The sequence below is a fragment of the Saccostrea echinata genome, unplaced genomic scaffold, assembly GCF_033153115.1.
Source record: "Saccostrea echinata isolate AGI-Se365-2 ecotype Australia unplaced genomic scaffold, CSIRO_AGI_Sech_v1 ptg000084l, whole genome shotgun sequence".
NCBI classification, from domain to species: domain Eukaryota; kingdom Metazoa; phylum Mollusca; class Bivalvia; order Ostreida; family Ostreidae; genus Saccostrea; species Saccostrea echinata.
The window spans coordinates 769264-789663 of NW_026889833.1; the positions used below are offsets into that span (position 1 = coordinate 769264).

Here is a 20400-nt window from a genome sequence, read left to right on the forward strand (position 1 = left end):
TGATGAAACGAAGATATTAACAGTCTCGTTTGAAGTTATCATTTGGTCGATACAATGACCTTGTCAGCAAATACAACTTATCATTAAGCAAAAAGAAGAAAAGGAACACACGGCGGGTGTGACCGTACGGCAGGAGATGCTCACTCATTCATGGCACCTAATCCCACCTCTGATGTTTTTGGAGGTCCATGTTTGCTCTGCTCCCGATTTGTACTGTATAAAATGACTTTGAGCTTGAATGGTGTTCATTATCTCCATATTTCATTTTAAAAGCTCGGTTCTTTGTGCATCTGAGAAGTCCATGTATAGTATATGAAAGCCTACATTACAAATAAAAGTGACTGAGGACTTCCCTTTTCTGCTAGAGCTATTCTTGTATCCTTTTCCGCTTAACATTACATTTTGATCTAAATCATTATTTGAAGAAAAAAATGATGTACATGTACATGCCTTTTCCGATTTATTTATTTTGTGTTCAGGAAATTGGAAAATTGTACATTTGAATTATATTCTAAATTTTACTTAGAACGAAGGGAAAAGCTAATAATTACTATCAAGGAAACTCAACAAGCGATAATTTTTAATGAACTAGGCTAAAAACGTGCATATTTCTTTAATCTGAATCAGTTTCATTGCATATACATGTACATGTATTGTGTGGATGAAAGCAAAATATATGTTTCCCACTTTTATATTACATATACACTTTAGACTTTTATAGAGAGTCTCTGGTTTTGCCATATTCAGATATAGTTGCTGTTTCACCAGCCAGAGAAAGTGTTTGTTGTACTTTTCTTGTTTCAGTCTGAGTTTACACAAATTTAAAAGTAAAATATTTGTACAACATAGCTGAGCTCTTCCTAAAGAAAATGTCATATTTTTCTCCGTCATTACAAAACTGGAGAAAGTGTTCATTTTAAAAGTGATTTGGTGAAGAGTTGTGAGTCTATGTGTACCACCCACCTTCATTTTCGCATTTTCAATATATGCTAGTACAATGTACATGTATTTCTATAGAAAATTACAGTATATGGTTCAAGTTAAATAATCACGTACGTGACATTTGGTACCATGATTAATTTAAGAACTTATAGACAAACAAAAAAATCTCAAAAAAGAGATTAAAATAAATATATTAAATTTGAAAGCGATAAACAACATAGATTACTTGTATACATGTACACGACCTCTAGACAACTTACACCCTGAAAGCATGTCTGGTTATTGATTTTAGAAACTGGGATATTATTATTCATATGAAGATATAAAAGTTTGAAAAAATCGTTAAAAAGGACGAGATCCTCACCGAGGCTAAAAGCAATGAGATGAACAAAGACTTCTTGTTTTTTTAATGAAAGAATCTCTGTGTATATGGATATCTTTAAGTTTGGTATCAATATTGCAATAACTTTCATGAATTAAAAAAAATACTTGGATTTCATATCTTTAAAACTGCATGAATTTTAAATCATAGAGATAGTTTTGTCGATCAATGGCATACAAACCTTCTTCTAAACAATGCAAGAACGGTCACACTGGTTTCCATACAATTATATCCAAAATTCTGAAGAAAAAAAATTATTATAAATATATTAATTTTGATACCTGTAATATTATATTAAACTATATGAGCAACAAGAAAATCTTTCAAATCAAATGCATAATCTCATAATTATATAGGCTAGTCTCGCACTTATATCAAAATATGAAAAAAAAAGAAGACAAATTTATTTGAAATTTTGGTTTTAAATAGCATATCATGTTTTGAAAAATACGCTACATTATCAATAAATTCTTTGTTGGTATACAAATAGTATATTTTTGATATGAAGTTTATGAAATATTGAAGGTACGTGTATAATATATTACATGTTACATCAGAATTTGGTCATAAATTTACAAAACTGGATCTAATCGTGACTGACAACAAACAAAGGATATTGTTTTCATGCACGAGCACTGAGCAGACCAATAAATATCGGGTATGATTATATATAAACACACAGTACACAAGTACTTCATTTCCAGAATTCTGTTACTACAATATCAAATGGGTCATTTTCGTGAGTTAAATCGCGTATGTGGCACCGTTCTTTTAGGGTGCTTGATCTATTGTTTAAACGTGCACATAGAGGATAAGTCGAATCGTGACCAAGTGTAAATAGGTGTCAATGATACGGGTATTTAAATTCATGAGTCGATATAATATTACAACCATACTCAAACGCTTCGAGCTGAAGGTAAGGCAGTATTGCACTGATATTTTACTGTTATATTTCATATTTACCGGGAATTTTCAATTCACTTTAATTCGAAAACAAAATGATGTATTTAGTGTAAGTCTGATCCTTTATATTCATTTAGTTCAATTTAACGATGTTGCTGGTTCGGTTTGTGAAAGAGAATCGTGCGCAATCTTGATTTAAAAAAAAATGTTATTGTTTCACTACCATTCTTATGCTTAAGTTACTCAATCTTTAGAATATTGGATACATATAGGATCTCCCATGATTTGTAGTTGGATATGATTTTTATCCAACGAGTTGTGTGTTTTTTTATCCCCGAGCCTCGGCTTCATCGCGCTAACGCAAAAACACACAACGAGTTGGATAAAAGTCATATCCAACTACAAATCATGGGAGATTCTTTTTATCCCGTGTTTAATACTTCACAACCAATATTTTACACTAATGTCTTTTTTTTATATAGGACTCCACTTTATTTTACTTCATCGCGCTAACGCAAAAACCATTGTGACGTCACAACTGTGGATTATGAAAAAAATATCCAATGAGTCATATCCACGGGATAAAGGGGTAAACATGGGATAAAAAAAAGTTACATTTGTATTTATATTCATTTAGTCTTTGCTTTGATATCTCGTTAGTTCTGTTCATTTACATTATAGATACTTAAAAAATCAATTAAACTTAAAATGAAAAGAATCGCCGAAATATGTATACCGGTATAATCTATATTAACTTTTTTAAGCAGATGTACATGCTGAATGAGAGTGCCACAGCTTCAATCGCATAATTCTCACAAAATTCCAAATTATTTTCAGACAATTAAAATCGTAAGGTTCCTTCCCGTTTTACACACATTCAAATTACAGGTATAGAAAAAATGTGTGCGAAATATGAATTCGTCCAGGCAACTTAAAATAATTACTTAAATGCTGTAGTCCGTATCACAGATTGTGAATATAGGGGAATGGTGAAGCTATGGAAAGAGTAGACTGAAAATAAACGAGTCATAAGCATTACGATAACTCATTTATTTCATCATTTATTAAATATTTAATAGCGATTCTCTGTAACCACTTAAACTTCTTTGCCACGCATGGTCACCGATTTTGAAACTTTGCCCATTATTACAACTTGACACCAGAAACATATATCAAATAAAATTTCGTTGCTATGTGTCTTGGTTGCCATGGTAACAGCCAGAAAAGTTGAAAAATTGAGATTTTCAGCTACTTTAAATCTTTATTAAGTCTTAATAAAGACTAAGAAAAACAAACAAACCATTCTCCCAAAAACATGACACCTTCTTGCCACTTATGCTATAAAGAAACTATTTAGAATTAATCTCTAAGTAAGTGGTAACCATGGGTACATTTGGAATACATTTTAGATGCTGAAAAATGCTGAAAAACTCTCTATAGTCACAAATGATAGATGTTACATGATCAAACTCAATCAACAACGTAAGAAAAACAATGGAAAATATTTGACCTCATGTAATTAGGTATTGGCAATATTATTCTAAAAATAACTTTCATGGTTGCCATGGTAACACAGTGTCACCATGCAAAATCTGTGATTGGGTTAATGCTACTATCGTGAGGAAAAACAATAAAATTCATGACTGGCACATATGCATCCTTAGGCAGTGTAACCATGGAAACAATGTACTAGCTGTTTGAAGTGATATTTTTTTGCTGCTTTGGGTATTTACTAACCTTTTAATCAAGAAAAATATTATTTGAATCACCTTGAATAGTACTTATCTCGTAGAACTAATGTTGAATATCATATATTGATAAAGGTTATTGAAGAATACAACACTGTTGCTATGGTTACCAAGAAGAGAAAATGTTCGATTTTGTTAATTTTTTGTCAATATTAGACCCTATGTGCCAGCTTTTTGCATCCAGTTAGAGATTGGGTGAAAGTCAAAATTGAAAGTCAGGTTAGTTGTTCACATATATCAATCACTAAAGTTTTGGGAATCTACATACAAAGGTACGTATCCAAGGAAACAGAGTATTTTTCAGATTTTTATGCATGTTTTTTCGCCTTATTTCCATAGCAACGCACTATTCAAAGAATTGAAATTGAATTTTTTGAAATGTGAAAATTAGGGTCACACCAAGGCCTTTAAAAATTGATCATCAGTTATATAGAAATATGCTTTTTAAAAATATAGGATAAGATTAAAACACTAAGAGAGTAAATTTAAAATCCCTTCGTGGTATTAAAACCATGGCAACCATTGCCAACCTATAAGAAATATCATATTTTGTCCTTGGTATATGTTACAAGGATTTCTTCTCTATTAATTGCTTGCATTTTAAGCTATAATTGTTTTCATTCTTAAGTGTATGACTTTATAAAATTAAATGAACAAAATTATTACTTTTGAATACTTTGTTTCCATAGTAACGTATGTTATAGATGATTTACCAAACATGTTTATCATGCATTTAAGACATCAGGCCTTCAACTTTCAGAAACAGTCATTGCCACTTGTGTGCTTTGCTGCAAACGTTAACTGTGGGACTCTGAAGATGTTGAAAAATGCCATTTTTCGAACTTTAAGACATGTTGCTATGGTAACCATGACACGTAGCAACCAATTTTTGCCTGATCTGAGTTTACGGTATCAAAGACTTTTATCATAGAGAGTTTGGAGAAATTCTGAGACTATGCGTGCCACAGCTCCTATATAAAAGTTCAAGTCATTACAGAGAATGGCTCTTAATTATCTAATAAAAAAGATTGAATTGAGATATGAATATTTTCTGAATCCAGGCTCAGCTTCCCTTATTTTCATTATTATTAAAATATGTATGCAAATCTGCAATACTAACAATGTAGCATACAATTTTTTTATTGATTTATGTTTGTGTTTAAAAATTGTATGCTATTGTAATTGTTCGCTTATTAATTACTACACGATATCATATTAGAAAAACGTCTTCATGATTTCAGAGAATGGCCAGCGGAAGGATTTCGTGTACATTGGCCCTGATCATAGTCCTATGTACAGGGGGAGTTACCTCCCTGACTTCCGCAGAAATTAGTTCCTTCAGTGTAAGTGGGAGCTACAGCGCAACAGTTAGTATCGATTCTACAACGTATGCTTCTCAAAACAGGTACTCTCTCTCTCTCTCTCTCTCTCCTAGCACACATACACACAATCAGTCAATCAACCAAAACAAGCTGCAGTTGGCTTTAATTTAACATTATTCATTCAGATTTCGTTGTTCGTCGTTCACAGGGTAAAAGATGAAAATTAATGCAAATTAAAATTTTAGTGATAAATATCAAAAGAACATTGGGGATGTTATTCATTGCAGGTGTAACGACGAAAAGAGACCACCGTAGAATTTGATTGGGGATCAAGTTCCTACGTAGAAAAATGACCCCCTGTCAATATTCTACGGCAAGTACGGTCATTTTTCGACCGTAGAAAACCCTTCCAGGCCGGTCATTCTACGACTCCTCACACGTTCAAAAATGACCCCATAGAAATCTGACCCCTCAAAAGTCCATTCAAACAATACAAATCAGGAGCAGAGAAACAAGAAACTCTAAAACATCAGAGGTGGGATCAGGTGTCATGGAGGAGTGAGCATCCCTGCCGACCGGTCACACCGTCCGTGTGCTCTTTGACTTGATCGGAAAATAACGGGAAAATTCCATCAACAATTCAGTGTATAAATAATGGCTTAACAATTAGTATGAAAAATGTCAGTCAGCATTTGACTTAACGATAGTTTTTTTTTTTTTTTTTTTCTTTACTCAAAAGGTCATTGTATCGACCACAGAACTTACAAAATGATGACTTTAAACGAGACTGTTGATATTCTTGTTTCATCAACTTGTTTGTCAATAACTTACCTCGTTTTAGAAATTGTTCAGCATGCTCTTTCATAACGAATCAACTAGGTGATGAAGGTATATTGCTGCATAAGTAAGGGAAGTTGACGATTGAACAGTTAAAGTCATCGCGTTTATCATGAAGTTTTGTTGTTAAGTTACCATTAACGTCTTTTTCTATTAAAAAAAATCCAAGTGTGAAACAGATGCGTCAGACTTTGTGGTATCTTTAATTTCAAGCTCACTGGGATATATCATGTCGATATATGAATGAAAATAACTATTGTTAATTAAATAAATAATATGTTGTCGATATATCTAAATGTCGAGTTGAAGGCCGCAAGTGTTTTCTTCTTCTCATGTGTAAGATTTTGGACAAATTCTGCTTCATATGAATACAAAAATAAGTCTGCTGATAACGGGGTGCAATTGGTACCCATGGGTTCCGACAGATTGTTGGAAGACATGGTCTCTAAAATTCACATAGATATACTAGTCAATCAGAAACTCAAACCCTTTTTTTTAACATCAACTTCATAGTACTTCTGTTTACAATCAGAATGTCTTTAACAAAATAATTTTGTAAATGACCAGTGACAAGGTAAATAATTTTAGGAGTTCCATTTTTATTGAAAAAGCAGCTGTAAATGATGTCAGAAAGCCTGGACTCAAATTTATCATGGGGATGAAAAGACGTACGCAGCACAGTTAAGGCTGCAGTAAGGAGGCGGGGCCTAATTTATACGGGAAATGCTTACTATGACATCACACAAAAATATAAGTTCTTCAAATTACCACAAAATGAAATTATTTGCAATTTTAAACTGTTGATTAGCTTTAAACTACAACAATACTAACTAGTGCATGCATTATTGTCGTTGGTTAAATCCCACACAGCAATATATAAACAATTCACTGATCGCAATGCACTTGTCAATGTGACGTCATATTGTAAAATTTGACGCAGTTTGTATGCAGTGAGAGGCGGATCAAGTTATATTTATACAATGAAAAATGTATTTTGTAATTAAATAAAATATAAATTGTAGATATATAAGAGGCCATTAACTTGGATGCGATGTCTATTTTATGATTTTATTCATATACTTCCTGTACATTCCCTAGACAAGCGATACTGTCGTATATTTGTATGCAGATTCATTGAAGGGTAATAGAAGGGTCGTAATAAATCGATATATTGCAAGGGCATACCCTCAATGAATTAGGACAAGCTTTTACACATAAACTCAAGAGGTATGAAGATATTTGAAAAGTCCTGCGAACCTGTTGAAATCTTACAAATGAATTAATTATATATATATTTAATGTACTTGACCAGCAAAATATTCAACATACGGTCTAACAAATGTAATTTTAGCAATTAGATAGTAGAATCTATATAGGTTCGCAGCACTTTTCACAAACTACAAAGAGTGTTGAAAATAATTATATGTTAAACTTAGATGTTTAACTTGGATATGCCCTTGCAATATTAGAATTTATAGATGACCTCAATACTTCAGGTATATTTGCTAAAATCACGTGACTGCCACATCACGTGACAAGTCTAAATAAGAAATCTAATTGTCCTCAACATGTAGTTTTCAACCACATTACATTTGTCCGATAATAGTAAAGTCCTAAAAAGAAACGCCCATCCTTGTAAAGAATGTGTTTTCTGTCTAAAAAATTCGCCGATATTTCCATTTGTCACCTTAACCCTTTCGACGCCGAATATAGTTACGTCTATAACGTCATGGATGCCGTACTATGACGTCAACTGAGACGTAAAATAATTTGCTTCAGAAAAAAGCGTCAAATTGATAGTGTAACAAGCACCTGTTTAACCAATGTAATAGGATGTTTATAGTTTTCAAGGAAAATTCGTATAATAAAGTCATATTCATTCCAGTAGTTTTTAATCGCCATAAAGTAAATTTAGCCAATATTTATCCTGTAGCTAGCATATGCAAGGAAAAGAGAGTTTAATCTTAAGCTTTTTCAAAAAATAAATTAAATGTTATAAATATATGACTGCCGTCACGAGTAAAGGGTCCTTAAATAGCCTGTCCCTTTCTGAATCCAAATACATGTATAAATAACTTTTTTTAAAATATCTGATTTTTTTCAGTATTTTATAAGCATTTTAGTAAGGCACTTCAAAATTACGTTGACTGTTACTGACTAAAAACCTAATTATGTCGCGTGCGTCAAATTCAGTTTCTAAACATTCTTAGAATTATTTAAATAATTTTAATCGTTTTAACACATAAAAACTTGAGAAAATATTTTATTTTTTCTTCTAAGCTACTAGTATGTCCTAAGAAAAAGACGCCTTAGTTCATACTTCTAGAGGCAGATGCAGTTATTTCGTAAGGGAGGAGGGGGGGGGGGGGGAGTCTAGAAATTTAGGATCTGGAATCGGTTTATTTTCAGTCGGAAAAAATAATAGAATTCAACAAAAGGTTTTTTTTATATTTAATACTCTAGCTCAATTAATAAAGTATATAAAGCAACCCCCCCCCCCCCACTCCAAAAAAAAAAAAAAAAAAAAAGAATATACGAATGGCCCTTAGAGAAATAAGAAATCCAACCCAAACAAGGGCACCGCGCATAAAGCGGGCCATCCCCTCGCAAAAAAGCAAATTGATTCCGATATAAAAAAAAATATTAATTTCAGTTATAAGCATGCATCCCCCCACCCACCACAAGCGTGTTTCTTTTTCCCCTCTAGCTTTGTTAAGAGAAGATAACAACACCCAAGTATCTCTGTATCACCGATGGATTCTAACGGAAAAAAATAATTCAGATGAATTTATGATGCATGAATTTTTTTTTTCTTAAAGTTTATTCTGTTCATAAAAAGTCATAAATAAAAAAAATAAATCTTTTTTCTAATTCCAAGCGGATATTTTTTTTAAATACGTTGATAAAATATCTTAAATAAGTTTCCATTGTTCATACAATTCAACTTCTTCGCCTGTCCTAGATATGGAATAAAAACATAAAAAAGAGGCGCATATTGATGTCAAGACATTGTTTTGTGAAAGGTTATTCCATTCATGAAAATTGAAACTTTTAGTCAATTTCTTAGTTTTTTCCAAGTAAATCAAACTCTATCAAAAGTGGTCTGCTTTTCCTTTTACCTGTGCTCTCGACGCTTATCACTTGGACACAACTACCCTACATCATTTCTTAAAAGGGCCGAAACTGAAATCTCAAAAAGAAAACATGCAAATTGGTTTCTGTAAAATAGATTCCCTAGACCGCGGAACAGTTTCTGGAAAGATTGGAAATATATATCTTACGCCATTTCCATCTTATTTGATGATCGGTAATGATACAATTCGACACGGACGTCTGAGAAAACAATGGATTGAAATTCAAGTTTGAGGTTGGTTTTCAATCCACTCAAGCTGATTTCATAGACAAAGTATTAATGTATGCTTCAAAAGTCAAATACGTTCAATTCCCGAATAGTTTGAAAATTATGTAGATAAGAATTTTCAATCCAATTTCAAACGTATATATGTATTCTTTCATGGGGCGGCCATTTGATTATAAGGGGGGGGGGGGGGTATTTATTTGTGTCCATGCCTTCAGAATACATCGTTTATTTATTTCAAGGATGTCAAGAGATTTTATCTTATTTCAGTCTTCTTCACAGAAAAACGGTTGACAAGCAAAAACGGGAAAAGGGGGAGGGGGCTTTCCAAGATCAAAAACTTTTTGCTTATTTTTAAGGACTAGCCCCCCCCCCCTTCGAAATCAAATGGTCGTCCTTTTATTACTTCTTAAATCAATTTCGAAATAGTTTGAAATTTATATAAATCAGAGTTTTCTGTCCAATGTTTTTTTTTTATGATTGATTGATTATCATCGGCTTTAAACAATAATAATCAATCAATCATAAAACAAAAACATTGGACAGAAAACTCTACCTGATTTATATAAATGTCAAACTATTCCGAAATTGACATTATATGTCTTCTGGATCTATCATTAACACAGTGCGTACAAGAGTAGCTGAGGTGGATTGAAAATGAATTTCAATCCCATGTTCTCTATCATTAAAATGAATGTTTTGACTCTAACAGATGGAAATGACGTAAGCAGCATATTTTCAATCTTGCCATTTAATGATGTCGGAATGATTTGAACTTCGTGATTTAACTTCACCTGCTGGACATAGAAATATAGCCGTCAGTCACGTGTCATATTCAAGCTTATTAAAGCTCGTCATTTCAATCCTATGAGAAAAGGAATTCCTTGTAGCATTGCGCTTGATCCGATATTGACCTTTCTGCATGGATTCCTTGAATTAAAAAAATCTCGCGAGAGATTAATTACTAATATGTTTACAACGATTGTCTGGTTTCCAACTCAGATTTACGAAAAGTTCTAAAATAAAAAAAAAATGATCAAAGATATACTTGTACTGCTCTTGGCTCTTTTTTATATAATTATGCACATGCTGGGCTTTTTTTGAGCAAAGTGAATTACAGTTGCATTAAATCTGAAATTGAAACTGAATATCTCGCGAGACTTGAATTTATGTTTACGCAATTATGGTCACCTATTCATCTTCCTCCGTGACATCAGCTAACCTGACATCTTAGCTTTTCATATTTCGATACCATAAAATGGACATATAATTAAATAATACGTCCAACACACGTTTATTTTTTTGTATATGGCAATGCAGTTAAGCAATATCCATTTAATGTTTGAAACCCCATCGGTGTACTCGACTCTCTTCATAGGCGACTTAGCCATTTTCATAGTTATTATTCTAAAAATATCACTTTCTCGGAATCTTGAAATTACAGAACATGAGTTGTATTTTTGGTTGTTACCACACGATTGGATTAGAAACGTTTTTTTTTTCTCTAAAAGCAGAAAGGTGTGTGTGTAAGGGTGTGCGTGTGTACTTTTTCTTAAAGGTCATGTACAAGTCATTTCAGAAAATGTCGAGATATCCGGGGTGTCGAGATATCAGAGTTGAAACTCGACGTCCAAGCAGGGCTAATTTATTAAAATAATCAGTTAAAAAAAAAAAAAAAAAAAAAAAAAAAAAAAAAAAAAACCGCTTTCTTACATATTATACGGTCATCAAAGTTTTGCACGAATCTGTTATTTTTTCTCCCTTTTTTTTTTCTTTTGCTAAAATCATCACTGTTGCTTTAATTTTCATCTTTCCCATAATGTATAGATTTCTTGACTGACTTTGTGCCTTCCGATTGGTGTGACGTGGTTGATGATTTTGAACATTTTTTTTTTTATAATATCTGAATGACACCCATAACCACTTGTTACATGTAAAAGTATTTTTTTTCCTTTTAGATCAGTGATTCATTCTCAAAAGATGTCGCATATGAACTTTTATCAGAAGTTCAATCATACTTTCTTTACAGCGTAATCTATTGTTTCTTCTTTTTCATACATATTTTCAAGCATAATTAAAATCACTGACGATGTAAATGTTATTTTCTTATGCACACAATATAATGCTCTTGAAGATCCATTATTCAAAAATTTATTTACTTATTTAATCATTTTGCAAAAATTTGTGCCCCAATCCTACGTTTAATTGTGTGTTAATTTAGTATAGAATTATTTATATAGGGGATGTTTGTCCCATCCCCTCCATTTGTTGTCGTAGTAGCTTCAAATATCCCATGTTATCAGTATTAATATCCGAACAAAGTTGGGGTCTCTTTTTCAGGTTGAACTTTTCACGGTTGCTTTTTATTCGGATTTTTTTTGCTTGTCAATTATCTCTGCCCCCCCCCCCCCCAACAATCATTTGGAAATCGACGCTACACCTGAGCCTGTGTTATCGTGTATATCAATATGATAAACTAGGGAATAAAATGGCTCAATACATTTTATAAGTTGTTATTCAAAATAAAGAACCACTTATAATATAAAGAACACGTATCTCCCCCCCCCTCTCTCTCTCTCTCTCTCAAAAATATGTTTGCATGTAGGCTCGGAGAAAATAAGTGTAAAACTTTCCGGCAACAATGAAACATAAAATTGCTAATTGAAAGTGCACCAAACTTTATTTACAATACTAGCGTACTCAAAAACTGACGTCATTATTTAACGTCAACGTAAGAAATATGACGTCATATTTACACCTGTACCTATGTAAAAATAAAGACCTATACTTGTGTCAAAATATAAATATCATTGTGTTTAATTACACGTAAGATATATGGTTAATAAAAGAAAATGTAAAACATCTATTAAAAACGACATTTTTGTCGGTTTGGCGTTGACACAGTAAACGACATTTATGTCGCTTTGGCGTCGAAAGGGTTAACTGTACTGCGTACGTTTTTGTTTTTTGATTAGGGAAAAATTTTGTGATTCTAAATTTTCCAAACGTTCCTTGGAGTTTTTTAGTATCCACACCTGATTAACACAACTTCTCAAATATATTGTTGCACAATATACTCATGAAGTTTCTCCCTCACTGTTGTTAATATTTTAGGAGGAGTAAATACAGAGGCTTAGAAGAACTTTTACTGAACCCGCTAATCGTTAAATGTCTTTGAATAAAATGACATTAAGAAATTGGTATAAAACTGGAAAAAAAAATAAACTATTAAAGTTAGAATTAAAATAAGAAACGAAAATATAAAATTTTTGAAATACATTTGGAAAAACAAAAAATTTAATTTTTTTTGATTTAGCAGTATTATCAAAATTCAACAAACTTGTAGACTTTAGTTTTGTAGATCGACTTGTGAACTGTGTGGCTGTAGAAAACATGTAGAGAACTTGCAACATACTCAAGTTACCTATCTTAGATATTAAACGATATCAAGATCTTTCTCTCTCGCCATACTCTACCCCCTCTCTCTGCCTACTCTTACCTTTCTCTCTACCCCGCCCCATTCTCTTTCTCTCTCTTTCCCATTTATCCCTCTCCGCATTCTCTTTCTTCCCCATTTTTTTCTCTCTCCCTCCCCCTTCTCTCTCGCCACACTCTCTTCCCCACCCTTTCTCCCTGACCCTGTTCTCTCCCCCTGCTCACTCTCTAACCTTTCTCTCTCTCGTCACACTCTCTACGCCGCCCGATTCTCTCTCTCTTCCCCACTCTCTCTCTCCCCCCTCTCTCTTTAATTATTTCTTGTCCGTCCGTACTCTTGGGCCTTGTAAAATAAACTATACATATTCATAATACATAGATGTTTCTTAGTTTATTTTCAATAAAAAATAATCGGAAAAATACTTATTCTATAACAAGAGAAAATTCTTATCGTCATTTTAAAAGAAATTATAAAATGATTATTCTTGATCTTTTTACTTTAAAATGAATTTAGCAGAATTGTTTATTTATGCAAAAAATGAAAGTAATTTAAAATTGTAAGGGTGATAACTTCACACAACAGAAAATACTGCTCCCCAGTTCACAATTAGATCATTGCGTGGTTTGTTTAATTGCGTATTTAATGAAGAATTCTATATGCTTGAAGATCAATACTTATATGTTTACTAACATGCAAGGAGGCTAAAATGTCAGCTTGAAATCCATGTTGGATTTTATTTATTGTATCTTTATGAATACTAGATGTGCGGCTGATGCCTAAATTATCCACATGCTTAGAGGAGGTCTATAAAATATTTTTTATTTGAACAAGCATGTAATAAGGGTTTGACATTCACTATCCTTTTCCCTTGTATGCATTTAATTTACTTAAATTTTATATTTTTATGATTTCTGTCCTGTTCAGACATCGTGTCGTTGCGTTGAATGTTAGTCAAAATGCTTTTGCATCACTCCCTCGATGTTCTACACATTACCCGGTATGTCATATTTTCTTATTGCATATGAACGTTCGTTTGGTGCTTTATTCAAATGCGTACTGTTTATAAAACCTACATGTAACCTTTACATGTTGCATGGTTCTACTCTACTAACCATAGATTTACACTTAACGTTTTTGAATGGATAGTGTTAAATGATTTACGTTGGGCCATCAGTCATTCAGTGTAATTTGAGTAAATGTTCACCTTATAACAGGCCCTAGCCATGATTTTGGAAAAATTACAATCATTCAATTAAGCACTAGAGCCATTCAATAAAAAGAGTGCCATGCAAAATGTGTGCTTAAAAATTGTTACAAGGTTGCCTCTGTCGCGCATACCGCCTTCCCCAAAACAGTCTGCATTGCAATGCACACAGGTCTTATGTAAATAACTCCTTATAAGAGGGTTTTCGGTGAAAGGAAAAAAAATTCTTTTCACTTTTATCCTAAAAACCCTTTTATATTTTTAAACCTCGTATCAGATGTAGCAAGAACGCTTAATTTGTTTATAGGAAACAGACCCGTAGGAAGCAATTCCACTTCGTTCGGGGGGGGGGGGGGGGGGGGGGGGGCACAACCATACATTTTCAGTCGGGGGCACTATCAACTACCAAAAATTCCTTGACAAGCAAAAAGAAGGTCATCAGACGTTATTATTGAGGGGGCACAAGCATATAGTACCAATAGGGTATTCTATACATCGGCAAAATCATTGCGGGTGGGGGAGGGGGGAGGGGGCACGTGCCCCTTATGTTTTTCCTTTAGGTTTTCCTTTAATGGAGATAAAACATCTTGTATTGTTATACCTTTATTGAAATTAATATCATCCTATGAAAATTTGATCGAACAACATGGAAGGGACTTATCATCTTCGTTAAATTTAGCATTCTACAACGACAGAAAATACGTAATGATAGCTGTAATTGCTAGTTCAAACATTATTTGTCTATTTTTAGCTAAGTATAAACTTGAATGAATAAAATTACCAAACGAATGCTTCAATACCCGACACATTTTACTCACATATTAAAGTGCATATCTAAATTTATTCGCTCAAGAAAAACATATCGAACAATCTACAAATGAAATACATGTAGTTCATTTATACTAATTGAAAGAAATCGTGAAAGTTTGTTCAGCCAAAATGATAATAAATATAACAATGAGATTCATAACATTATTTTTCAATACATTAGTGTCTTATCAACAAACGTTTAAAGTCCTGTAAATCATGGATAAATCCCTATACATGTACAATGATTTTTTTTCTATGTAGAATCGTGATCAACGCTAGCGGATTGCCGGATCACGCTTGGCAGATGGTCAACCCAAACACTCCCACAGATCAAAATCACGTGATCAACGTCCTTAACACCCCGGAAGACCAGTCTTCTTATGGTTGTCTCCCCATGGGGAAAATCGGAATTTCCAAGACTGGTGTGGCAATTTTTAACCCCTTGACGGCCGAAAATTACAACGCTGTCGAGGGAAGTAACGCAGAGACGTTCGATAGTTGTGATGGACACGCAACAAACACGGGGGAGTATCACTATCATAAAATCCCAGGATGTATATATAATAAAGGCGTGGACGAATTCATTGGTAATTATCATATTTCTCAATTCTAATATCCATGCATATCAGCTTCATGTTGGTGGGAACTTGTGTATACGGAAAGATTCCCAATAATATGGAATTCTGATTTTTTTTTTTTTTTTTTTTTTTTTTGGTAATACATATCACACGAGTGTGTTCCACAAATAAAATCTAGAAATAAGCTTTGTACAAATTCCATGTATTCATATACCTACTACCAGGCAATAATTAATCCATGGGGATTCGCAAATCCCACAAGTGTATATTTCAGAGGGTAGCAGGGTCTTGGCTGCCACAAGCACTCTGAATTTTCAGAAAAAAAAAATAAAGTTTGATCATGATTCATTACGAAAGAATAAATCAATTGATTTATTACATACTTAGTAATAAGTTCATATATGCCCTTTTGACATGAAAAAATCGTTTTACCTTAGCCTCTACAGGAGACGCTTAGTTACCGAAAGGGTGCCAAAGTTTTGGGGCTGTAAAGAAATCTTGCAAAAGATTTTTTTAAAAACTGGACCATAAGTTCTTCAAATTCAATATTAAAAAAAAAATATTGGATGGTTGAATCCAGCGATATATTTTCTGAATCTTTTTTTTTTCTGTAGGGGTAGCTCTTGATGGTTATCCTATATACGGTCCATTGGCTTCTTGGCACAACAGTGGCACCACCAACCTTACGACCTCTGACCTTGACAAATGTCACGGGTCAGATGGCAGTGGAAGTTACCGGTACTACATGACTTATGATTGGCCCTATATTCTAGGCTGTTTCAAAGGAAAGGTTATAGACAGAAGATCGTCTACAAGTGTATCCTATACTTGTTCCAATTCCAGTACATCATGTAAGTATTTCAATATGAGTGTGATAAATTGTACTGGAATAAACTCTTCGATGCTTTTGGGTATGGACACCCCCCTCCCCCCCCCCCCCGGAAAAAAAGAGCCCAGAATTTGGTACAGTGTATATGTATTTGGCGTAATACAGTGTATAAGATAAATAAACTTGATTTCACAACACAGGAAGTAAGTTGAGCCGTGGACTCAAAACTTGTAATTTTCAGGCCCGTAGCAATGGTTTCAAACATCTGACAAGCAAAAACACAAACTAAAACAAACAAACAAACCTCCTTAACTGCCCAAGCAAGGCGCCAAATCCTGGATTTTGCCAGTGCTCGACCTTACAGCACACAAAAAGTGCGGGGGGGGGGGGGTTAAACAGCGTCTAAATGAAAATTTACTATAACAAATTTGCCCCCCCCCCCCCGCACTTTTCTATGGGCCAGATATTTTACTTGAGATTTTTTTTCAACACGAATACGAAAAAAAAAAAATACCGAAAAGTAAGAGTGGTCTTTTGAATAAACAAACAAAAATGATACTTCTCTATCCCAAGGTGTGATTTGTTAAATTTATTTGCGTATGATAATAGACGATATATAATAAGAAATAATAAGAAAAAAAATCTCTCATGCGATTTTGACTCCAGTGATGAGAAATTAAATACTCTTGTGTGTGTTGGGGGGGGGGGGGGGGGTGTTACCCATTTTTCTTTTAAATTATATTACATGTTACATGTACATTGCGTAAAGCTGCTAACCATGAATTTTAAAGACTTAGAGGAAACATCATAATAGGAATATTATTATATTTATGTTCTACTAATAAAAAATCGTTTTCCAAGATCTTTTGTTACTACATATTAACTAACAATGAAAACATCGTTTTCTTTTAAAGCATTTGACAGCTCCTGGGGATTTCTGTGTTCCTGTACCAATTCCAATGGTGCTGCTAATGTCCGGAGGTCAAGATTTGACGTCATGCTAACCACTATTTTGGCAATGGTGTACATGAACAAAAAATGAACACGAAAAGCTCTTATGAATCATATGAGACCTTTCATGAATGTTTCTTTAAAAAAAAAAGTGTGTGTAAATTTAAGGTCAAGCAGTGCCATATATTTGTCGTTCATGTGCATGTAAGTACACGACTGTAACGGTTTTTAAAAAGGGGGTTCTGAGAAAAAAATTGGTATACATACAACTGTACCATCTAACTGTTCCATCTTCCCAAGTGAAGGGTCTCTGATCCACTCCGCTCCACATAAACTTATGTGGAGCGAAGTGGATCAGACACTTGGCATTGACTTTGGAAAGATGGGTACATGTACAAACATGAAGTCTTTCTTTGTGCGAGACACACGTCATTGAATTGTGAATGTTATTTACAGAGAAGATAACACAGCACGAGTTTTATTAACAGCCTGTGTGTATCTTCCTCTAAACTATACTCACGTGCTGTCTGATGTATTTGACAATTTTATGGATTTACTTGTAAAATTACCCTTACACGATTTTCAAAAATAAGATTTAAATCTCACTGGGCCATATGGAATTTGCATACATGTATTTGATTAAATGACAGCTTTCTGTAAACATGAATATTATAAATAATTATTGTATCATTAAGACAGTAATTAAGAAAAATATAAATATACTACCTCTGGACAGCGAACAGCCATTTTTTAACTGTCCCGAAAATAAAATGACGATTCTTTACATTAATTGTCATGCGACGTTAATTGCGCCAAAGTATTATAATTCGGTCGAATTGATAAGTCAATGAAACTAGTACAGTGAGTATATGCTACGTTTTACAGCCGGTAAAATTAATTCTCTAAATTCCGACAGGCCCTTTTCTAGCAGGTGAAATGTATGTACATATGACTTTCATGTATTGTATTAAATATACCTGAATGACTGTAAATTATGCATCAGTAAAACAAGATCTCAATATGTTGTCAAGTATAAACAAAGCATCTTACATGAACATATAGTATGCTCTTATTGTATTTAGCCATAATTAATTAAATACCCGCCAAGAAACCATTATGAGCTGGTCTTGCGGTTTTTTTTTTAATTTTGTATTTTTTTGTATTAATTTAAGTCTTTTTACGCATTATTTTGATTGTACATGTATATCTATATAATCCATGCAGCACCTCCATCCATAATAACAGAATTATGTATATATATATATGTATTACTGAATGTTTCTAGTTTATGTACATGTCTTTTTTCTACTTTGTTGATTAAAGTGTTTTATTTTTTAAATAAAATTTTCATGCGAAATATCTTATCCATTATGATATATGTATATATATATATATGTACGATATATGTATTCGTACATTGTCGGTGCAAGTCCAGCGGAAAGGGGGTGTGTGTCTGGAACCGACGACCCCAAGGTATTAAATTGAAATGTGAAAATAGGAAACCTCTTCTAATTTTAATATGTTTAAAAAAGAATTTGGTTATCGACAGTATTTGTTGCCCACCCCACCCATGCAATATCTCCAACATCTAACCAACAATAAATAAATAGGGTCTTTTTTTTAATGGAATAAGAATAAGAAGGTTGAGAATTCATCCAGACACAGAAAATGTAATTCCCAATTTCATATGAACGACAAGAAGTTACATGTATTCAAGGATCCGTCAAGGATGCATTATGTTTTAGTATACGCAAAATAACTGCATTTAGTACATGTATCTTAATACTTAAATGCAGTGACAAAAATCTATTAAGAGTTTAAAAACAAAATTCCCCCTTGTAATTCTGATAATTAACGGTGACTTCAACAAAAATTCCATTACGAAGGAAAAAATGCCACACACACGCTGTACAGTTCCAAGCTGGACAGAAGGCTTTCTGTTGTGTGTATAAAATAAAAAAATTAACTTCCGTTTAAAAATGCCATTCTATAGAGTTTTATTTATTTATGAGACTTGAGATATTCGAGACTTTTTTATTTCACTAAAGCCCACAACATGGTGTTTGTAAGAACAAAGGAATTTTTACAACTGAACAAATCAAAAAGGGAACAATCACAATATTAAACAATAAAAAAGATCTATGATACATGTATACAGTTCGACAGTTATTAGAAATAAATATATATAAAATAAATGTTAAATAGGAAATTCAGGTTTATGAAAAGGTTTAAGTTTACAGCTTTACAAAACTTTGCTAAACCTATTAGGTTATATATATGAGAAGTATTCATCAAATCATAAAAGAATATTGTGTTTGGATTCATATAAAGATTGCTGGGTATAAATATCTGTCGTTCATTCTTAAATAATGGTCACCTAAATAAATAATGAAACTTATCACCTATTTGAGTTCAGAGTTATTGCAGAGATTACAGTTTTCTCTCATCTACATCATTGCTATAAAAACTACCAGCTTCTACTGGCAAGTTATTACTGACACATAAAGTCGGATGATAACATATTCAAATTCACACTTGTACATTCTAGAATTAAAGTATATTTGGACAATTTACTAAAACTCTTTAGACTTGATATTATTCTTTCAAAATTAACATACTATCTTGATTGATTTATCAACATGCTGAGCATTCCATATTAAATCCAAATTACATTCATGTCAAATATTCCTAATTTCCATGAGCCATTTTGAATGGAAAAACCTCCTGAACTAATTTGATACAAAATTGAGTACAATCTGAAGGAAATTTTCTCCTTTTTACCACACAAAACCCTTTTCCAGAAACCATCATTCTAGATTAAAATGCTATTATACTAAATGGTATTCTTCTCAACTCCCCATAAACAGTATACGATTAAGAGTGGTCTTTTTGACTTTCAAAATTATTTTTCAAAATTCCATATGAAAAGATCATGAAATATTTTAATTCTCAAAACCCAACACAATGTACATGTACTTCTACACCATTAAAACAAAACAGGAAAAACCATGTCGTCAAAAAATTGCAGTTGTACATCAAAAGGATGAATTCCTGGATTTTCTTAGATCAATAAACATCTGACATTTATAAGTATAAATCT

The 20400-nt window shown here is 33.0% G+C and overlaps 2 protein-coding genes across 2 annotated transcripts in view; one reads left to right on the plus strand and one right to left on the minus strand.

Moving 5' to 3' along the window:
- The window catches only part of LOC133176927 (uncharacterized), a 180926-nt gene that overhangs the window by 135550 nt on the left and 24976 nt on the right, over positions 1 to 20400 (minus strand). The window lies entirely within an intron of this gene.
- LOC133176898 (uncharacterized) lies at positions 5220 to 17391 on the plus strand. The gene is made up of 4 exons (XM_061311956.1): positions 5220 to 5380; positions 15204 to 15529; positions 16135 to 16371; positions 17264 to 17391. The coding sequence occupies exons 1-4, from the start codon at positions 5220 to 5222 to the stop codon at positions 17389 to 17391; spliced, it is 852 nt and encodes a 283-aa protein (XP_061167940.1).